Source organism: Balaenoptera physalus (genome assembly GCF_965194825.1).
Source record: "Balaenoptera physalus genome assembly, chromosome: 7".
NCBI classification, from domain to species: domain Eukaryota; kingdom Metazoa; phylum Chordata; class Mammalia; order Artiodactyla; family Balaenopteridae; genus Balaenoptera; species Balaenoptera physalus.
Genome location: NC_138886.1, coordinates 84,253,970 through 84,276,954, shown reverse-complemented (window position 1 = coordinate 84,276,954; position 22,985 = coordinate 84,253,970). Strand labels below are relative to the sequence as shown.

General features: G+C 34.9%; 1 protein-coding gene across 1 annotated transcript in view; it reads left to right on the top strand.

Moving 5' to 3' along the window:
- The window catches only part of AGTPBP1 (ATP/GTP binding carboxypeptidase 1), a 176,312-nt gene that overhangs the window by 115,602 nt on the left and 37,725 nt on the right, over window positions 1-22,985 (top strand). The window contains 2 exon segments of the mRNA XM_082469598.1: window positions 17,382-17,469; window positions 20,881-21,025. Coding sequence (XP_082325724.1) covers window positions 17,382-17,469; window positions 20,881-21,025 — 233 coding nt within the window.

The following is a 22,985-nucleotide window of genomic DNA, read 5'->3' as shown; positions in this document are numbered from 1 at the left end:
ATTTCTTTTTTCCGTTGTGAAAGAGTACTTCTCCCTATTTTCAAGCTTGTTATTATTTATAATTAAGAAAGCTAAGGATTTTTATATGTTCACTTGAAAATCAGACTCCTTAGTTTCTTATTAGTTCTCATAGTTTCTCAGTTGATATTTTGAATTTTCTTGGTAGGTCCCTAGAATTTCTTCTTATCCCTAGTTATATCGTATATGTTTCATTGCTTTTGGCTGGAACTTTGAGATTGTTTAAACTAAAAGGAGACTTTGGGCATCCTTGTTTGATTTTGAATTTAATGTGAGTGCTGTTTGTGTGTGTGTGTGTGTGTGTATTTTTTTTTTTGTGGCGGTGCCCCGCGGCATGCGAGATCTTAGTTCCCCGACCAGGGATCGCACCCGTGCCTCCTGCATTGGGAGCGTGAAGTCTTAACCTGCTGGACCGCCAGGGAAATCCTGCTAGTATTTATGTTATGTATGTTAGCTCGTTTTGGGATACATATTCTTTCTTATACTAAAGAATTGCTATTTTTACCTAGTTTTAAAAAATCAGAAATATTTTATTTCACTTTTTGCATTTATCAGTGTGACCATATATTGCTGTGAGCTGTTAATGTGCTGTATTATAATTATTTAATAATGTTTCTAATAGTAAACCATCCTTGAGTTTCAGAAATTAGTCTGTTTTGCCCTGTGAGTTAATCTTTAATACAAATATTTTGCATTTGTTAGTATTTTGTTTAAAGGTTTTTACATCATTGGTCATAAGTTAGACAAGACAATTTCCTGTTTGGAGGACTATCTTTTTATAGTTTTGGAAGCAGGCTAATGTTAACATTGAACACTTAAATGAACAGCTTTTATTTCCCTACCCAGTGTTCTGGAGCAGTTTAAATAGCATTTATATGTCTAAAGTAGTCTGATTCTGTGCCCCTTTTTGGGGGGGAGAGGGAGCATCTGGATAACTTCTTCAGTTTTATGTGAGTCCATATAGTCTAGTTTTCTATTTTTTACTGAGGCAGTCTTGATGATTTATTTTTTCTTACACAGGTGACATTTAGATTTTCAGAATTCACTAGCAGAGAGTTGTATGAGATATCTGTAGTATGTGTACTTGCATGTCCCCTTGTTTGCTTTCCTTTTTGTGTGTGTGTGCTTAAAACATAATTTGTTTTATTTTACTATTTTAAAAACCTGGCTCTTAGTTTTATTCATTATTTCCTTTAAAAGTTTTTTTTTTTTAATTTATTAATTTCTCCCTTGTCCTCCCTGCAGGTTGATACTTTTTCTCTTTCTAACTTCTAGTTTATTTGCTTAAATTTATTTAAATTTATTTTTGTTTGATGATCAAGCATTTAGGGTTTTTTTAAAATTGAGGTATAGTTGATTTACAATATTGTATTAATTTTAGGTGTACAACATATTGATTCAAAATTTTTATAAATTATAATCCATTTTTAGTTATTAAAAATATTGGCTCTAGTCCCTGTGTTGTACAATATCCTTGATGCTTAATTGTTTTATACATAGTACTTTGTACCTCTTAATCTCCTGCCCCTATCTTGCCCCTCCCACCTCCCCTCTCCCCACTGGTAACCTAGTTTGTTTGTTCACAATATCTGTGATTCTGTTTCTTTTTTGTTATGTTCACTATTTTGTTTTATTTTTTATATTCCACATATACATGATAAAATACAGTACTTGTCTTTCTCTGTCTGGCTTATTTCACTGAGCATAATACCCTCCTGGTCCATCCATGTTGTTGTAAATGGCAAATTTTATTCTTTTTTATGGCTGAGTAGTATTCCGTGTGTGTGTGTGTGTGTGTGTGTGTGTGTGTGTGTGTACACACCGCATCTTCTTTATCCATTCATCTGTTCATGGGCAGTTAGGTTGCTTCCATATCTTGGCTATTGTAAATAATATGAACATTGGGGTGCATGCTTATTTCGGGGCTCCCTGTCTGTTTCATTGATCTGTGTATCCATGTTTGTGCCAATACCATACTGTTTTGATTACTGAAGCTTTGTAGTGTAGTGTGAAGTCAGGGAGCATGGTACCTCCAGCTCTGTTCTTCTCTTTCAAGATTGTTTTGGCTATTCAGGGTCTTTTATGTTTCCATACAAATTTTAAATTTATTTGTCCTAGTTCTGTGAACAATGCCATTGGTATTTTGATAGGGATTGCACTAAATCTGTAGATTGTGTTGGGTAGTATGGTTATTTTAACAATACTGATTTTTCCAATCCATGAACATGATGTGTCTCTCCATCTGTGTCTTCTTCAGTTTCATCAGTGTTCTTTTGTTTTTCGAGTACAGGTCTTTTACCTCCTTAGGTAGGTTTATTCCTAGGTATTTTATTCTTTTTTGATGCATTGGTGCATGGAATTGTTTCCTTAATTTCTCTTTCTGATAGTTCGTTGTTAGTGTATAGAAATGCAACAGACTTCTATATATTAATTTTGAATCCTGCAACTTTACTGAATTCATTGAAGAGCTCTAGTCGGTTTTTGGTGGTGTCTTTAGGATTTTCTATATATAATGTCATGTCATCTGCAAACAATGACAGTTTTACTTCCTGTTTTCCAATTTGGATTCCTTTTATTACTCTTTGTTATCTGAAAGCTGTGTCTAGGACTTCTAATACTATATTGAATAAAAGTGAGGAGAGTGGGCATCCTTGTCTTGTTTCTGATCTTAGAGGAAATGCTTTCAGCTTTTCATCATTGAGTATGATGTTAGCTGTGGGCTAATAATATATGGCCTTTATTATGTTGAGGTGTGTTCCCTCTGTACCCACTTCCTGTAGAGATTTTATCATAAGTGGATGTTGAAATTTGTCAAAAGCTTTTTGTGCATCTTTTGAGATGATCATATTGTTTTTATTCTTCAGTTTGTCAATGTGGTGTATCACATTGATTGATTTGTGGATATTGAACCATCCTTGCATCCCTGCAATAAATCCCACTTGATAATGGTGTATGGTCTCCTTTTAACATATTGTTGGATTCAGTTTGCTAATATTTTGTTGAGGATTATTGAGTCTATGTTCATCAGTGATATTAGCTTGTAATTTTCTTTTCTTGTGATCTCTTTGTCTGATTTTGTTGTCAGGGTGATGCTAGCCTCATAGAATGATTCCTTTAGGAATCATTCCTCAGCAACTTTTTAGAATAGTTTGAGAAGGATAGGTGTTAGCTCTTCTCTAAAGTTTGGTGGAATTCACCTGTGAAGCTATCTGGTCCAGGACTTTTGTTTTCTGGGAGTTTTTAAATTACTGATTCAATTTCATTATGGGTAATTGCTCTGTTTATGTTTTCTATTCCTTCTTGGTTCAGTCTTGGGAGATTGTACATTTCTAGGACTTTGTCCATTTCTTCTAGTTTGTACATTTTATTGGCATATCTCTTATGATTCTTTTTATTTCTGTGGTGTTGCTTATAAATTCTCCTTTTTTATTTCTGATTTTTATTGATTTGGGCCCTCTTTTTTTCTCAATGAGTCTGGCTAAAAGTTTATCAATTTTGTTTATTTTTTCAAAGAACCAGCTTTTAGTTTCAGTGATATTTTCTATTGTTTTTATTAGTCTCTATTTTATTAATTCTTGATCTTTATGATTTCTTTCCTTCTACTAACCTTGGGTTTTGTTTGTTCTTTTTCCTTTAGGTGTAAGGTTAGATTTTTTTTTTTTTTTGGTTTAAAGTTAGGTTGTTTATTTGAGATTTTTCTTGTTTCCTTAGGTAAGCTGTATCGCTTTAAAATTCCCTCTTAGAACTGCTTTTGTTGCATCGGATAGAATTTGCACTTATTGTGTTTTTGTTTTCATTTGTCTCCAGGTTTTTTTTTCTTCAGTGATCCATTGGTTGTTTAGGAGCATGTTGTTTAGCCTCCATGCGTTTGTGTTTTTGGCAGGTTTTTTTTTTTTTGTAGTCTCATGGCATTGTGGTCAAAAAAGATGCTTGATATGATTTCAATTTTCTTAAATTTACTGAGGCCTGTTTTGTGGCCTAGCATGTGATCTATCCTGGAGAATGTTCCATATGCACTTGAAAAGAATGTGTTATCTGCTGCTTTTGGACAGAGTGTTCTATACATATCTATTAAGTCCATCTGCTCTAATGTGTCATTTAAGGGCAGTGTTACCTTATTGATTTTCTGTCTGGATGATCTGTCCATTGATGTAAGTGGGTGTTAATGTCCATTACTAATATTGTGTTATTGTTGATTTCTCCCTTTATGTCTGCTAATATTTGCTCTTTGTGTTTAGGTGCTCCTATGTTGGGTGCATATATATTTGTAATTGTTATATTTTATTCTTGGATTGATCCCCTGATCATGATATGATATGCTTCTTTGTCTCTTGCCACAGTCTTTGTTTTAAAATCTATTTTGTCTCATACAGGTATTGCTACCCTGGCTTTCTTTTGATTTCCATTTGCGTGGAATACCTTTTTCCATCCCCTCACTTTCAATCTGTGTCTTTGGATATGAAGTGAGTCTCTTGTAGACAGCATATATTACAGGTCTTGTTTTTGCATCCATTCAGCTGCTCTCTGTCTTTTGATTAGAGCATTTATTCTATTTATATTTAAAGTAATTATTGATACTTATGTATTTACTGCCTCTGTGTTAATTGTTTTGGAGTTGTTTTTGTAGGTCTTTTTTGTTTCTTTTTTTTGTTCTCTTCCCCTATGATTTGATGACTATCTTTAGTGTTATGTTTGGATTCCTTTTTCTTTTGTGTATGTATCTATTATAGATTTTTGTTTTGTTGTTACCATGAGGTTTATATGTAGCAATCTATATTTATATACATGATTATTTTAGGTTGGTGATCTCTTAATTTCAAATGCATTGTAACAACCCGCATTTGTACTCTTCTCTCCTCATAATTACCATTTTCGATACCATATATATTTTACATCTGTTTGTTTTGTGTATTCCTTAACTGCTTATTGTGGATATAGCTTATTTTACTGCCTTTGTCTTTTAACCTTCCTACTAGCTGTGTACATGTTGTTTTACTACCTTTACTGTATGTTTGCCTTTACTGATGAGCTTTTTCCTTTCATAATTTCCATGTTCCTAGTTGTAGCCTTTTCTTTTTCACTTAGAGAGGTCCTTTTAACGTTTCTTGTAAAGCTGGTTTGTTGGTGCTGAACTCTTTTAGCTTTTGCTTGTCTGCAAAACATTTGATCTCTCCATCAAATCAGAATGAGAGCCTTGCCAGGTAGAATATTCTTGATTGTAGGTTTTTCCCTTTCATCATTTTAAATATATCATGCTACTCCCTTCTGGCCTGCAGAGTTTCTGCTGAAAAGTCAGCTGATAGTCTTATGGGAGTTCCCTTTTATGTAACTTAGTGCTTTTTCCTTGCTCCTTTTAATATTCTCTCCTTTTAAAATGTTTTTGCCATTTTAATAACACTGTGTCTTGGTGTGGTCCTCTTTTGGTTGATCCTGTTTGGGACTCTCTGTGCTTTCTGCACTGGGATGTCTGTATCCTTTCGCAGGTTAGGGAACTTTTCAGGTATTATTTCTTCAAATGTGTTATTTGCTCCTTTGTCTCTTCCTTTTGGGACCCCTATAATGTGAATCCTAGTATGCTCGATGTTGCCCCAGAGGTCTCTAACTGTCCTTATTTCTTTTTATTCTTTTTTCTGTTCAGCATCAGTGATTTCCACTATTCTTGTCTTCCAGGTTGCTGATGCTTTTCCTCTGTATCATTTAGTCTTCTACTGATTCCTTATAGTGTAATTTTTGTTTCATTTATTATGTTCTTCATCTCAGTTTGGTTGTTCTTTATATTTTCCAACTCTTCGTTAAAAACTTATAATTTCCTGCCCTGTGCATCTTTACTTCTCCTGAGTTCTTTCATCATCCTTATGATCATTATCTTGAACTCTTTCTTGGGTAGATTGCCTATATTTACTTCACTTTGTTCTTCTTCTGGGGTTTTATCTTATTCCTTCGTTTGAAACGTGTTCCTCTGTCAACTTATTTTGCCTAAGTTGTTGTTTTTGTTTTTATGTATCTGGTATGTTGGTTATGTTTCCTGACCTTAGAAATGTACCCTTTTGTAGGAGATGTTCTATGCGCCCCAGCTGTGTACTTCTCTCTGGTCACTAGAACTGTGTGCTCTAGTGGTGCCTCCTATATGGGCTTTTTGGGTCCTTCTGTTGTGGTGGGCTGACCACTGTGGGTGGACTGGTAGGTGTGGCTGGCCCCTGGTCTGGTTGGTTGCCAAGCCCTGCCTTGTGTGGAGGCTGCCAGCCACTGATTGGTAGGGCTGGGTTGTGAGGTGGCTGGCTGTGGAACCCCAGGGGGCCTTAGGGCTAGTGCTGGCTCACTGGTGGACAGAGTTGGGGTCCAGGAGATCCTGGGGCCAGTACTCACTCACTGGTGGCTGAAGCCAGGTCTTGGAGCTGGTGCTGGCCTTACTGGCAAGCAGAGCTGGGTCCTGGGGTCTGGCTAGAGGGCCCAGGGGTCCCAGAGCTGGTGTCAGACCACTGGAGGGTGGGGCTGGTTCGTGATACAGCTGGCTGCAGGGTTTGGGGTGTCCTGAAACTTGTCTTGGCTTGCTGGTAGGTGGGACTAGGGCCCAACTGTCCCAGGTCTGGTGCTGGCCTGCTAGTGGTTGGGCTGGGTCCTGCCCTGGCAGGCTTCAGGGCTGAGGTTGTCCTGGGGCTGGTGAGTGCCCACTGGTGGGTGAGACTGGTCTTGAGGCTAGAGCAGGCTTGCTTTTGGGCAGGGGCTGGTGCCTGTCCAGTGGTATGTGAGGCTGGTCCTGAGGCCAGTGTCAGCTTCCTGCTGGTAGGTGGAGTTGGGTCTTGGAATCTCTGCCTGTAGGGCCCTGGGGGTCCCAGATCTAGTGCCTGCACACTGGTGTGTGGGGCCAGGTCCTGGGCCCTCTGGTGGGCACAGCTGTGTTTGGGGCAGCTGTCTGTTCAGGGGTTCTTAAGGCAGCCTGCCTGTTGGTGGGTGGGGGTATGTCTTGGCCCAGTTAGTTGCTTGGCCTCGGGTGGCCCAGAACTGGTGCCTACAGGCTGTTGAGTCCGGGGGTCCTGGGGCTAATAAGCTAGAGGGAGGATTCCGCAGTGATACTTGCCAGCACCAGTGTCTGATAGAACGAGCACCCAAAGATGGCTGCCCCCAGTGTCTGTGTCCTTAGGTTGAGCTCCAGTTGCCTCTTGCCTCTCTGGGAGACTTCTCAAGATCAGCAGTTAGGTCTGACCCAGGCTCCTTTCAAATTACTTCTTTTTCCCTGGGCCCTGGAACGTGTGAGATTTTGTGTGTGTCCTTTAGGAGTAGAGTCTGTTTCCCACAGCCCTCCAGCCCCTCTGAATTTAAGCCCTGCTAGCCTTCAAAGCCAAACATTCTCAAGGCTTGTTTCCTGGCACAGGACTCCTGGGCTAGGGAGCCTCATGTGGGGCTTAGACCCCTTGCCCCCTGGGGAGAACCTCTGCAATTGTATTCTCCTGTTTGTGGACTGCCCACTGAGGGGCATGTGTCTTGACTATACCATGACTCGCCCCCTCTTACCCATCTCGTTGTGGTTCTTCTTTATATCTTTAGTTGTAGAAGATCTTTTCTGGTAGGTTCTAGTCTTTTTCATAGGTGGTTCTGCAGATAGTTGTGATTTTGGTGTGCCCCTGAGAGGAGGTGAGCTCAGGGTCTTTCTACTCTGCCATGTTGGGAAGTCTGCTGCAAGCATTTAGGTTTTGGATTTGTTCTCGATTACAACTTAATTCTGTATCCCCTCTCCTCCAGATTTTGATACTAAGACCTCCTTGTTATTTTCTAGATGGCTTCTAATTGTGTTTGGTTTTGGTATCCCTTTTGGCCCAAGAATTATTTAGAAAAGGGTTTGTTATATTTTTAGTTAGTTAAATTATTTTGGCTATAATTTTTCTCATTGCATTCAAATTTTAATCAGTTTTGTTCATAGATGTGAAATTTATGATTTGAAATAATTTTTATGGCTTAATATCTGATCAGTTTTAGTGTTCACAGGTTCTTGGAAAATATGTATTCTTTGTTGGCAACATAATTTAACATACATTGTTAAGTTTATTGTTATAAAATGGTTTATTCAGTTTTCTGTATCCTTTTTATTTTTTATCTTGTCTACTTGCCCAAGGCTTAAGAAAACTCAACAGTCTTTCACTTCTATTATGTTTCTGTCAATACCTCATTTAAAATGAGGTATTTAAAATATATACATATTTTTTCTATTTTAATGCTGTATCATTTGGCACATAGACATTTATAACTTTTCCTGTTCCTTTTGTGTATACCCATTAACAGTATAAAATAGTCACATTCATTCCATTCAGTATCTTTTGCCCAGAATTGTATTTTTATATTATATTGATTTGAATTTGTTCGATACATCTTTGCTGATTGTTTTTGTAAATAGTTTGCATTTTGTTGTTCGACCCTTGCCTTTTAAAATGTGATTTTAACCTATTTAAAATTCTTTTTATAATTGATACTTTTTTAATGTTTTCTATTTTTGCTGTTCTTTATTTTCTTTATGTGTTATTCTTTAAGGGCCTACAAGGTGTAGTGCGACACTTCTTTTAGCTGTGGGAAACCAAAATATGTATATATAAAAATAGATTGTGAGGCATATTCTGTACTGGATTTCTTTCAGTCCTGCTCCATCTGTCTTAAGTTTAGTGGAGATTCCTCCCAGATTCTGACAAGAAGTTGTCTGTTGTGAGTCTTTCATTTTCCTATACTTGTATTTAACTAGGAGGTTGGTAGAAGATGTAGAAAGAGTTGTTTGGTAGATGTAATTTTTAAATGAACTCTAGTATTAGATTTGTTAGGGTAATGCAACATACAGCAAATCTTGGTTTGTCTGAACATCAGTAGAGTTAGAAGATGGGAGAGACCAATATTTTAGTAAATTAGAATTCAACATTTTAAGAAATGATAACCAGCTATGTAGTTAATGTTAATTGTCATGAGATTCATATTGAATTCACTTCAGGGATGGTAATGATGACTGAAGATATTTGCAGTGGAAGCATCTTCAGCTGGAAGAATTTATTTAATTGCCATGCATGATTGAAGTCAGGAAATAATATTAATTAGGAAATTGTAAAAAAAAAAATTTTTCCCCATTGAGACATGCTGCTTGGGGGAGTATTTAAATGTTGGTTCTTCTAGCAGATGTGCCCAATAGAGGTCTTGTTCTTTGGCAGTGTCCCTCAAAAAAGAGCAGAATTATAGTTTCTTTTGTTTCACAAGTTGCCCTTTTCTTGGAGAATTTTTAGGTGATTCTATTAAATATTAGTTTTCTCACAATGAATGATCTTATTTGTAAATTTGTATATGACAATTTATATCACTATATACTACTGATATATCTATTATAATCCATCACTCCCTCCCCCCTCTCGGGCCCCCCCCTTACTTGAAAGGGGTTTGCTCAAATTACCACTAGATGGCAGTCTTGCATTTTAGTAACTTAGAGCTTTAGTCACAAGCTCCCTCTTTCTCCCCCTGCCCGCCCTCCCCCATATCTTCCAGATATATGAAGATTTTTAACCACTCTCTTATATAAATTGAACATATGTGGAACCAGGCAACAAAATAGAATTTCGGAGTCAATTCTGTAGCATTCCCACCTTGCTCACATTAGTTAATTCCATACTTGGAAGTTGAGCTATCTCTTGACTAAAGAAGTCTTCCCTGACTCCCCAGACTGGCTTAGTCCCCTTGATAAATGTTGCTTGTAATTTTTTCCTTTTAGGGTGCTCTTCACAGTTTTATGTTGTTTTTGTATGTGGCTGATTAATACCTTTCCTCTCTATGTGCCCCTCCCTGCAAATTGTTTGTATATTCCACAAGATCAGGGACAGTATCTGTTGCTGACCACTGTTATTTATAGTAAGGCATTTAGTAGATGTTCAGTTAAATAGTTATTAAATAAATGAGGCAATGGATGAATGAACTATGAAGATCCTATTAGGAACATAAAATGCCACGCACAAAATATATGTCAAGAAGACTAGTTCAGTTTATGATCATCGTTTTCTAAATTTTTTTTTGAAATAATTTCAAACTTACAGAAAAGCTGTACCCTTTATCTAAATGTTGGGCTTCGAAAGTGATGCCCCATCACCCTAGAACACTTTCAGTATATTTTGTGCAAACATGGCATTTTTCTATGTAACTATGGGATAGCTATCAACATCAGGAAATTATCATTGATATATGAATCCCATCTAATCCTTAGACCCCCCCATTTAAGTTTCACCTATTTTCTCATTAATGACCTTAATAGCACAAGGATTCAGCTCAAACCACATGTTGTATTTAGTTGTCAAGTCTCTTTAGACTATTTTAGTCAGGAACAGTTTTGTGGTCTTTAATGTTCATGACCTTGACACTTTTGAAAATTATAGCACTTATTTTGTAGAATGGTTCTCAGTTTGGAGTTGTCTCATGTTCCTCATGATTTAAGTTAGGCATCTTTGGGAGGAACATCACAGAAGTGACGTTGTGTTTTGGTGACCCAGGATTTTGTTTTATTACTGATAGTAATAATTTATTCACTTGATTAAGTTGGTGTCTGCCAGACTTTTCCATTGTAAAGTTACCTTTTTTCTCTTTGTAGTTAGTAAGTATTTTACATGTTAATATCAGTATAGAATTGTTTACTGTTTTACTCAGTGGGTTGTAATTTGTTGCTATCATTATTTATTTTGATGTTTAAATTGTCCAGGATTTGGCCATTGGGATCCCTTCATGCTGCATTGTGTGTTCTTTTGACATGTCCCCGTCATTCTTTATGGGTGTCCTTGCTTTTTTGGCACAAGATGCTCAGGGCTCATCTTGCCTTTCAACAATCGTTTCTTCAAAGAGCCCTGGTTTGGAGAATGGTATCTTAAAAATAAGATCTGTATGCATAGTGTGTACATTGTTATTGGACCTGTCCATGGACAGAGCTAGGGAATATGTATTTGTATATACAAGCGTTTATATAGAAATTTTCATTGGTAGTAATTTATACGTATGTGTATGTTTATTTTTATGTGTGTATGTTATACACAAACACACACATAAGCACACACACAGTATCTCCATGAAGTCACACTGATACCTTCATTGCACAGGATTTATTCTAGTTTTCTTTCCATATTTACAACTTCCTTCTCCAACATGGAGAATTTTGGCTTCTACTATTCTTAATATATTTATTTATTTGATGAATTCCAGTGTACGTAACAGTCTGTCCTTTGCACTTTCGGGCAGATGCCCTCCTCACCCCTTTCAAGGCCTGACACCCAAGTCAACCTGTCTCCCTTGCCTCTGCATGGGTATCCTCCCTTTTTGTTTTGTTTTTCATTTTGATTTTAATTTCTAGTTTTATTACATGGTGATCAGAGAGTTTTGTTTGTAATATTTCTCTTTTATGGAACTTACTGACATTTCCTTTTGACCTAATATATAGTCAATTTTTGTGAATATTCCCGATGCTCTTAGAAGAAGGTATATTCTCTACTATCAGGATACAGTGTTCAACATATCTATATAAGATTTGCCTTATTAATTATGTTATTTAGATCTATATAAATATTCTTAATTTTTGTTTAATCGGTCTGTCTTATACTGAGAGTGGAGTGTTAGCATCTGCTATCAGTAGTATGTTTCTAATACTTCTCCTGTATTTCCTGTAGTTTCTGCCTTACATAAGAGGTTGGTCTTATCTGGTGCATAGATATTGTGTCTTGCTATATTTTCACTGTGAATTGTGACTTCATAAAATTCCTTCTTCGTGTCACTTAGTATTTTTTAGCCTGCAATCTACTTTGAGCTCATGATTTCAATCCCTCCTTTATTGTTTCCACTTCTGTGGTATATCTTCGCCCTTTTTTCTACATAAAGGCAACTTGAAGTCTGTTATATTCTGTCTTCCAGTAATGCTGAAGGCCTGGGTGTGTGTGGTTTTTATTTGTGCTACTTGTTGAATTTATTTATTTGTTCTTGGTGAGGATGTGTGGGGTGATTCTGATTCAAGTGACTACCATTACCCTCCAGACCAAGAATCTCATCTTCCTGTTTTTAGTATGACTCTCTGCTATGATACCAGCCATATTAGAAGCATGTGTTTTTTTCTCTGTACAGTTACTGGTAACATATATGCAGCTTGTGATAGGTACCTTCAGGTTATTCAAGCTCCCCCTCATCTGTTAAATGATGGTGTTAGCTTCAACTTGAAAAATTTGAGTCTGTGATTCACAATACATTTGATGATTAGGGCCTAAAACACCTTGCCTTTCATTGTATCTGCACTTGTTACTGAGCATGTACTCATACAACTTAAGCCTTTACACAGATATTATTAGAGGCTAGTGCCATTGGATGTTGGTTTCACTCTGGCAGTTTAATATTTTGATTGTCTGTATTCAAGTGAGAAGCTTGACAGTTCTTAATGTATTTATTTTATACATGTAAAAGTTTATCCTTTGGCTAATGACTAAATCAGTTACTCAAATATGGCCTTTCTGTATCAGGTTGAGTAGATTGTGATTTATTCAATCTGAGTTACCTCATTTGATTGATTCTTACTGGGGCAACCTATTTTGTTCAGATGGTTTTCATTATACTCAGAATTTCCAAATATAGCTCTCTTCACTGTGACCAGAATTAACCATCATTTTAAAAGAAATAAGAGAATACATTGTCTTTTATAAAATTAGAACACTTCAGATAAATCTTTTATGCCCTTTGACTTCAGCCTGAACCTTGTTCCACCTTACTATAATTAACCATTATTATGAGTTTTGTGTGCCTGGAAGAGGTTGAAGTTTCGGATTGAAATGCCTCACTGACTCCTAGGAAGAAATAAGGAAGACAGGAATCTTTTATATGTACCAGTGAAATACCTGAGTTTCAGATATAAAGAGAAAATCTTAACATACTTCCACTTTAAAAGAACTGGTTACAGTACTTAAATAATATTGGTAATAACAGCAGCTAATGTTTATTGAAAATTTATCATGTGCCAGGCCTTCTTTAAGTGCTAACACACGTGATACTCTTAATCCACACAACAAACCAGCCTAGCAAGGTTGTTATCCACAGAAGAGAAAAAGGGGGCATGAGTGGTTTAGTAATGTGACCAGGATCATGCATGTGGCATGTGGTAAAGTTGGAATTCAAACCCAGGTAGTCTGGTTACAGACTGCATGCTCTTGATCACTATGTTGTTCTGCATGTGAAAAAATTAGGTTAGTATTGGACTCTCATCTGTGGTGCTAGAAGCTAGAGGAGTGCCAAATGTCTTTTGCAAAATCTGTCACTTTTTTGTCACGGCCAACAAACTGCATGTTTGTGTATATGTAGAATTCAGAAAATCTGCTACCCTGAACCCTCTCTGAGAAAAATAAATGAGGAAAAAGATCTCAAGATAGAAGACTTGAAATTTTTAAAATGTGTTAAGTGAAAGCGTTCTAAAAGGGGTGATATGGGAGAAGGGAAAGCTAACTTGTCTTGATGGGATTGCTTAGTTATTTAATATGATAATAGTATACTAGAGAAATATCAGTTAATCATAACTATTAGGATGGGAAATGGAATTGAGAAACACGAAAGAAAGCTTTCAAATGATAGAAGAAGAAAAGGAAATGTGGAAAAATGTAACCAAGCAAGTGAAATAAGAAGTTGTAAAGAAGGAAAAAAAAATTAATGAATAGTAGAAAGAAAGTAAGTTGGAAGGAATGAAATGAAATGTTTGTCTGTCATTACTGACTATGAATGAGCCAAAATGTCCTCAAAAATCAGATATCGAAAATTATACAATTTGTAGGGTCGGAGAATATGTGTGTGTATGTTTATTAATTAAATGATAAAGTAAAGTTGAAAGAAATGATTGGGCAGAGATAAACTAGGTAAATGCAAATAAAGTAAAGGAAAAGTGGTAATATTAATGTCAGACAAAGAATAATTCAGGGTTAAAAGCACTGACTGCATATTGTGTATTTACAAGTTTCAGTCCTTGAAGATGCTATAATAATTGCAAATCTCCCCCCCATTGAGATATAATTGACATATAGCATTGTATTAGTTTCAGGTGTACAACATAATGATTCAATGTTTGTATATATTGTGAAATGATCACTACAATAAGTCTAGTTAACATCCATCACTACACTTTATTTTTCTTGTGATGAGAACTCTTAAGATCTATTCTCTGAGCCACTTACAAATACACACTATTGTATTATTAACTCTAGTTACCATGCTGCACATTATATCACCATGACTTAGTTGTTTTATAACTGGACGTTCATACCTTTTGACCACTTTACCAACCCCTCCAGCCCCTGCCTCTGGCATCCACCATTCTGTTCTCTGTATCTATGAGTTTGGGTTTTTTTTTTTTTTTTTAAGATTCCACACATATGCAAGATCATACAGTATTTGTCTTTCTCTGTCCTACTTATTAGCATAATGCCCTCAAGGTCTGTCCATGTTGTTGCAAATAGCAAGAATTCCTTTTTTATGGCTAAATAATATTCCACTATGTACACACACACATACACACACAGTCATACATACATTATATACATACCACATCTTCTTTATCCATGCACTCATCAGTGGATACTTAAGTTGCTTCCATGTGTTGGCTATTGTAAGTAATGGTACAATGAGCATGCCGGGAGCAGTGCATGTCTTTTTGAATTCGTTTTTTAGGATAAATACCCAGGAGTAGAACTGCTGGATCAAACAGTAGTTCTATTTTTAATTTTTTGAGGAACCTTCATACTGTTTTCCATAGTGACTCCACCAATTTACATTCCCAGCAACGGTGCACAAGGGTTCTCTTTTCTCTACTGTCTCACCAACGCTTATTATTTCCTGTCTTTTTGATAATAGCCATTTTAGCAGGTATGAGGTGATATCTCATGGTGGTTTTGATTTGCATTTTCCTGATGATTAGTTATATTGAGTACCTTTTCATGTACCTGTTGGCCATCTGTATGTCTTCTTTGGAAAATGTCCATTCAGATCCTCTGTCCACTTTTCAATTAGATTGTTTGTTTTTTTGCTATTGAGTTGTATGAGTTCTTCATATATTTTGGATAGTAACCCTTTATCAGATATATGATTTGCAAATATTTTCTCCCGTTTGTTAGGTTGCTGTTTCATTTTGTTGTTGGTTTCATTTGCTATACAGAACACTAACCTCTTATACAATACAACAGCCATAACCACATGGCACCCACATAGGTAGAGCAAAAGCTCCGAGAAATACAACCTGATTAGAAGACAGTTATTGTGAGAATTTAAAATTCAGTTCTTTAGTGGCACTAGGCTTATTTCCTGTGCTTAACAGCCACACATGGCTAGTGGCTGCCACATTGGACAGTGCAGATATGGAACATTTCCATTCTGGCAGAAAGTTTAATTGGATGGCTCTGATCTAGAAAGTATAGCAAAGGAGAACACTTTATAGACTTATGGGACATAGCTAAACTGGTATTTGGAGGAAAATTGAATGCCTTTAATAACTGCATTATTTAAAATAAAAAAAACTGAAAATAAGTTATTGCTCAAGTGCTCAGTTTTTAAGTACTCAAAAAATAAGTACTCAAGATATTAGAAAAACAAAAAATAAAACCAAAAGGATAGAGAAGAGAATTTTTTAAAATGCCGAAAATAATGAGATAGAAATAGAACAAAACATAGAAATACTGAAATTGATTGAAAAAAGTAAAGATTCTGAACAGACTATAACTGTTGAAAAGGAAATAAAAAATGTATTTATTAGTCACCATATCAGGATGATATTCCAGCTAAATTATATTTACTTCTAAAAAAATAGATTTTACTTTTATTCTAATAAGTGATGGACAGCTTTTTAATATGTTTTTCTGAAGCTAGTGTAATATTATACCAATGCTTGGTAAAGGTAATTTTTTTTTTAAAGACCAATTTTTAGATGCAAAAATTCTAAATGAGATTTAGCTAATTTAATCATACAGCAGTAAAAGAATAGCATTTTCTTGGAATGCAAGGATAGTTCACAATAGGAAATCTATCAATTTATTGCATCAAGAGACTAAAGGAGAAAAGCCATGTGATTCTGTTACTGGATGCTGAAAAGGCATTTGATGAAATAATTAAAAACACTTAAATGTAATAAGAATTATGGGAGAAACTGTTCCAGTTATAGGAATAATCATAGCGCCTACCACAGAGGGTTATTGTGAGGATTTAATGACTTAACATATGTAAAAATGCTTAGAACAATATCTGGCACATAGAAATTATTCAGTGTTAGCTCTTTCTATTATTTAAATAAGATAAAGTTGATTTGTTAAGAAAACAATAGGCAAATAATTGCATTGAATGGCAAAGTATTTTGATTAAAATGATCAAGACAGAGTTTTGTTCTTACCACTATATTCAGAATCATTTTTGAGGTTGCTTCATTTCTCTATAATAAAAGTAGAAAATAAAGTAACTGTTATAAATACTAAAAGAGGAGATAAAATATTTTAAGTTACAAATGATATGATTTGCATGCCTAGAAAACCCCAGAGACTATTAAAGACTAATAAAAATACTCAGAGATAAGTTTAACATAATGGTTCTGTAGCAAGAAAATGAAGAAATGAAAGTTGAACGAGATCTCCATAAGAATGGTCAACCTTTCCAAAATTAACATATGAATTTCGTTAATTCCTGTTAGAAACCTAGAAACCTTTAAAATGATTTTAAAGTGCATGTGGAAAATATACTTCTAAAACTACCTAAGAAAATATACTATATATTTAATTCTGTTTTTTGTTAACAGTCCCTCTCCCTCCTCATCCCCTCTCTCCTTCTCCACGCTATAAACACCTATTTGTATGGAGAAGGCTGAGGAAGAAAGCAGTCATGCCATTTTAGTGGCACTGTTTTCCTTACCTCGGTGTAGATGGGAGTCTATGGAGAGTTAGAGGGGTGACCATACTTAATTTAATATATATTTTTGTCTCTTTCACTTGTTATGAGGAATATATGTATAATTTTTAGTGTAATATGTATTGCATATATATAATTCTTATATATTATATACAATTATACATTATAATTATAATGTATATAATTGATCTAATATAGAAAAGATAATAGAAAAATGTTTAATGACTTTTCACTCATTGAAGTTGTAACTCCATTTTAGTTAAAACTAGAAATAAAACATATCGTTGATTGATTTAGGAGATTTTAAAGGAAGATCTCAGATTTTTTAAATGCATGCTGAAAAACCAAAATGTATTTTCTTTTAGCTTTCCTGAATGTTTGGTGCTTTCTACAATGGCAAGATTAATTTTTAACTCAAAAATTCTGAAAAGAATTTTCTCTTTTTTTTCTCTCTGTCAAAGGTATGCAACCACTCATGTATTCGGTTCAGGAAGCGTTAAATGCTAGACCATGGTGGATTCGTGTGGGGACTGACATTTGTTACTATAAGTAAGTATTCTGACAATAACAGGACATCAGTTTTACAGAAGGAAATATTAATTCGTCTTATTTCAGTTCAAAGATAAAAAGTTATTGTGTTCTTTGAATTTGGTGATATGCTTTAGTATTACTTCCAACAGAGTTTTTAAAAATTTGAGATCCATTATGGGGGTATATTTAGTGGAAATAAAACGTGTTTTGTAGACAGACGACAGACTTAGGTCCAAATCTTGCCTCCCCCACTTAGATGTGTTCTCAACTTTTTTAGCTTTAAAATTCTGGAAACTTCATTGAGTAAGACTGAAATTAGAAACTCTAGGAAATAATTTACAGTGGTTTTTTAATTATTCTGGTGATATTAAGTGTAATTCTTTTCTCTTCTGCACACAAATGTTTACCTCATTTTAACTTCCAAAATATTTTACTTGGAGATGTATTCCACAGTTACATTACTTCTGCTTTCACAGTTCAACTTTGACTTCAAATAGGTGATCTATTTATCAAATTAAAATAAGTGCTAGAAATCATTTATTGCTTCAGTGGAATAATTGGATTATTCAATTCATGACTAAGTAATCTAGGATTATCATATGCCTTGCTTCCCATTTTTACTGTTTCTGCGTGTAATACATTACAAGATAACTTCTATGCACTATTGAATGCACTTGACATCCCTCTTTTTCTCTGTTATTAATCTTAATCCTGGCATTTCTGTTTAGTGGATTTTGAGTTTTTATATTTTATATTGTGCTTAACTAGCACTAATGTTCCTTTTCTTTTCGTTTTATCCGTTAGAAGAAGAAGAATTCTAAAATTAAACTGTTTTTAATGGTTTAGATAGGGTTTTGGAAAAACCTAGATCTTAAGTGCTATTGCTTTCTAAGAAAGAAATTGTTCCTTGGATTTAATCTCAGTAGGGTTTTCCCCATTTTATTAGCAAAATAAATAGTAAATAAATGAAGGAAAGAAGCATAAGGTTATATGTAATTCTTCTTCACCTGAATGAATTTCATATTTCTTTCAGTGGTAGGCTAATATAAGTATACTTTATCATTTATCTCTTTCTCATAAGTTGGAGTGGAGCAGTGATTATCTGGGAAGTGCTTGGTTAGATTTTGGCAGAATGATTTAAATTGTTAAAGGGTGAAACAACGTTTTTCAAAAAGTATTTCTTTCATGCTTCTCTTTTGCACAATAGAAATCATCAATCAATGAATGCTTTTCTTTTTCACACTGTAAAGTGAATGGTCATAGCATCTCAGGTGGTTTTTCTTTTTTATGTAAGGGGTGATGGCAAGGATTTTTGTTTGTTTAGTTTTTATTTTTTCTTTTGGCTACTTCCAGATCTGGAATTGGAATTCAGGCCAATTCAACAGATATTTATTAACCACTTTCTATGTAACAAGCACTGTTCTAGTTGCTTTCCTCAAGCCTGAAATCCAGATAGTGGGGATTAAAAACTATTTTTGTACTGTCCTTTGATCTTGTTTGTCTCATCTGTAAAATGAGAATAAAACTACTTTCCACGAGTATGTGAGTGAATGTAACCTATAAAATGCCAGGTAGCTGTAATGTGGTGACATAAATACCTCCCCAATTAGATGTTAAGCTTTTGGAGTAAAAGAGTTGGCAGGATCTACTTCCAGACCTTATTTTGCATTTTCCTCAACTCTTAGCACCTTGTCATTGAATATCTATTCAAGATGTAGTGGCTAAGTTAATGAAGACTCTACCATTCTTTTAGGTCAGTGTTCTTTTACTTTCATTAATAGCAAGCTTGATTTTTATAAGATTATATTAGAAGATCTGATCCCAGGGTAGTTCTAAGGTTGTGATCTACCTTGAATGTCTGTGTGCATGAATAAGTAATTTATAGGCCATGGCTTCTCTTCAGTTCATGGCTTAAATAATACAAGGTGATTTGGAATTTTAGAAATGAAGTAGATAGACCAAAGCATCTTTAGGTCATCATATCTCAATGATATTTAAAGTCTGGAAAGTAATATGTAGTTTTAAAAACTTTTTATTATGGAAATCTCCAAACATTTACAAAAGCGGATAATAGGATAATGAGGCCCCATGTATTCATCACTGAGTTTCAACAGTTATCAACACATGGTTTCATTTTAGCTATACTTTCACCCCTACCTCCACATTGAATTTTTTAAGGCATATTTTATCCTTATTTTTTTCCAGATATATTTTATCCATAAATACTTCAAAGGTCTTTGTCTTTTTGAGATACATATTTAAGACAATCTAACCACAAGGCCGTTGTCACACCTAAGAAAATTCCTTAATATGATAAAATATCCAGTCAATGTTCAGACTTACTTGTCTCATAAATATTACTTTATAGTTGGTTTGTTTAAATCAGACCAACCAAGGGATCACACGTATGTCCTTTAAGTCTCTTAATTTATAAGCTTCCTTCTTCTCTATTTTTAAATTTCTCCTTTATTGAAGAAATTAGATCATTTGTCATGCAGGATTTTCCACATTTTGGATTTTGCTGTTTGCATCCCTGTGGTGTTAATGAATTCATCTATCTCACCAATTTCCTATAAACTCATAGTTAGATATAGAAGCTTAATCAGTTTCAGGTTTCATTTTTGACAAGAATACTTCATAGATGGTGCAGGGAATTCCTGTTGCCTCATATTAGGAAACATATCATCTCTGGTTATTTCTTCTTTTGTAATTTTAAGATTGATCAGTGAATTCAGGTATTGTCGTCTGATCCATCAGCCTTTCATCCAATGGTCATAGCAGCTGTTGGTGATCACTGCCTGGACCCAGTAATGTGTATGGCTATCAAAGAATGGGGCTCTAAAACTTCTATTGATGTACAGAGTAGTAGCTCTATTTAATTAGTAAATCCAGAAGTGGAAAGTCATAATGTTGACTGATAGCAATTAACTGCTTTTTTAGTACCAAGTCTAATTTTTGTTTTAAACAACAAACTGATTTTTTATAGAGATTTATTTATTTATTTATTTATTTTTGGCTGCATCTGGTCTTATTTGCGGCACATGGGATCTTTCATTGTGGCACGCAGGCTTCTTTCTAGTTTTGGTAAGCGGGCTCCAGAGCACGTGGGCTCTGTAGTTTGTGGTACTCAGGCTCTCTAGTTGAGGCACGTGAGATCAGTAGTTACGACGCACGGGCTTAGTTGCTCCACGGCATGTGGGATCTTAGTTCCATGACCAGGGAGGAAACCTGCGTCCCCTGCATTGTAAGGCAGATTCTTTACCACTAGGCCACCAGGGAAGTCCCCCAAGTCTAATTTTTAAGAGTATTTAAGTTAAACTTTTTTACAAACTATGGTTTTTCTTTTTTTTTCTGAAGTTCTGTTTACTAAAATAGCAAGAAAAATCAGAATTTTGGTGTGGATGAAATAAACATGCTTTTCTGTTGCAGAAATCACTTCTCAAGAAGTTCAATTGCTGCAGGTGGGCAAAAGGGAAAATCCTACTATACAATTACATTCACTGTCATTTTTCCACATAAAGATGATGTGTGCTATTTTGCTTATCACTATCCATATACGTATTCAACTTTACAGGTGAGAACTCATTAAACTGTACTGTGACCATTATTGTGTTGTATGTGTATGTGTCAGATAATTGAAGAAAAATTGCTTTAATTAAATATCTAAATAAGATAAGAAAAAGATTCAGGGTTGATGACTTTAGAAAATAATACAATATTTGTTGAAATCATTGAAGTAAAATGGGAATATAGTCTTCATTTTTATTTAATAGAAATACTATGGAAATATGACATGATTTTTACTTTCCACTTTGGGTAGAAATCTACAGATCACAATTTATAAATTTTAACTAGGTGAGATTTCTACTTGTTTAATGAAAAGCATTGAATCTCACAGAAAATGTAACAGTAGAAAATGTATATGCAATTTAAGTTTTTCTGTTGTGAATTCATTTCTTCCAATGGTTTCATATGAAGTCCTAGATCCAGATTGCTTAGAATATGAGGTATAAGAGTTGTTTTGTGGGTTCTTTTGAGATTTTTTGATTATTTGCATTGTAAAACAAAAAATTCAAGTAATTACTGTGGCAGATTTATACTCAGAACAGAATGTCTGTCCTAATGATCAAGGATCGTGAAGCTTCGTATGATCAATTTACCCAGAAAGGAATTGGAACACTATGATTAGAAACAAGCTTCCAAATTATGAGAGAGGAGAAAATGAGAGAAAAACATAATCTATAGAGCAGAAGAAATGTCAAGGCCGAGAACATTAAATGAGGCTCACTTTATTTTAGTAAGGTTCCAACCTACAGTAAAGGTATAAACCGATATCTTTCTGTGCTGAATAACATAGCATCAGAAATATATGGTATTTGTTACTGTTCTTTACTGTTCTTTACTGATGTTATCTTTTTAATATATTTTAAATGCCCCTACTTTCTTCCAGTCCCACTACCATGACCTTTTCCACGCATTACCATTGTTTCTCACCTGGACTTATGCCAACCTCTTTCTAACTGGTGTCCCAAAATTCACTTGTATCCCCTTTCCTCTTCATCATTGTTTTATCACACTGTAGCAAGAGGGCTCTTTGATGGCAAATCTAATCATATAAATCTGCTCCTTAAAACTCCTTAGTGATTTCTCTTGCCATTTGTATGAAGTCTAAAATTCTTACCGTAGCCCATTCAGTCATTTCTCCACTACTTTGCACAGTTTTGGCCATTTCTTCATACTGTTTGAACTGTTATTTACTTAATATTTATCTTTAAATAGACTTTAAAGTAATTCACTCTTTAAAGATTATCCTCATCCTAAGTTAATATCTATGGAATTACAGGTTTAATGTGCTAAATTTTTTTTCTAATTCACAGTAAAATACATATCTATTAAAAATTTTTTAAAGGTTATCCACATATCACTTAGTTATCTTAATTACCAAATACTATGCTTTGGGAAGGACTGGTCTACCGGGCCCTTCCTTCTGTGTTAAATTCTCGATTTCTTACCCTTTTCTTTCTGGTCTAGCTATAATGAATCTTCTTCAGTTCTTTGAAATGTCCTTCTTTTTTCTTATTTCATGGTCTTCCTGTATGCTTTCCTTCTGCCTACAGCACACTTTCTATCCATTTCACTCATCCTTTGGATCTCACTTTAAATGTAATTTTTTTCTAGAAGACCTTTCCTCCCTGCCCAGACTCTGCGAGGCTCCCTTCCCTTTATTTCAAGCTCTCATAGCACTGTATATTTTTTCTAGGGTAGGGACCATTTATTCATTGTTATATCCCCAATGCCTGGCACAGTTTCTAGCCCAGAAATAGTGACCACATGGTAAATCATGATTATGTGAATGAACATAGGCAAAAGTTTGGAAACCAACTAAGTATCTTTAAAATAAGGGATTGAACGATTTATTTTTGGTGTGACCATATACTAAAACCATTAAAACTTGTGTTTTCAAAAGACATATATTCAACATGTTTAATGATGTGGCATAATATTTATAATTATGAATATCTTAATGTGAATGT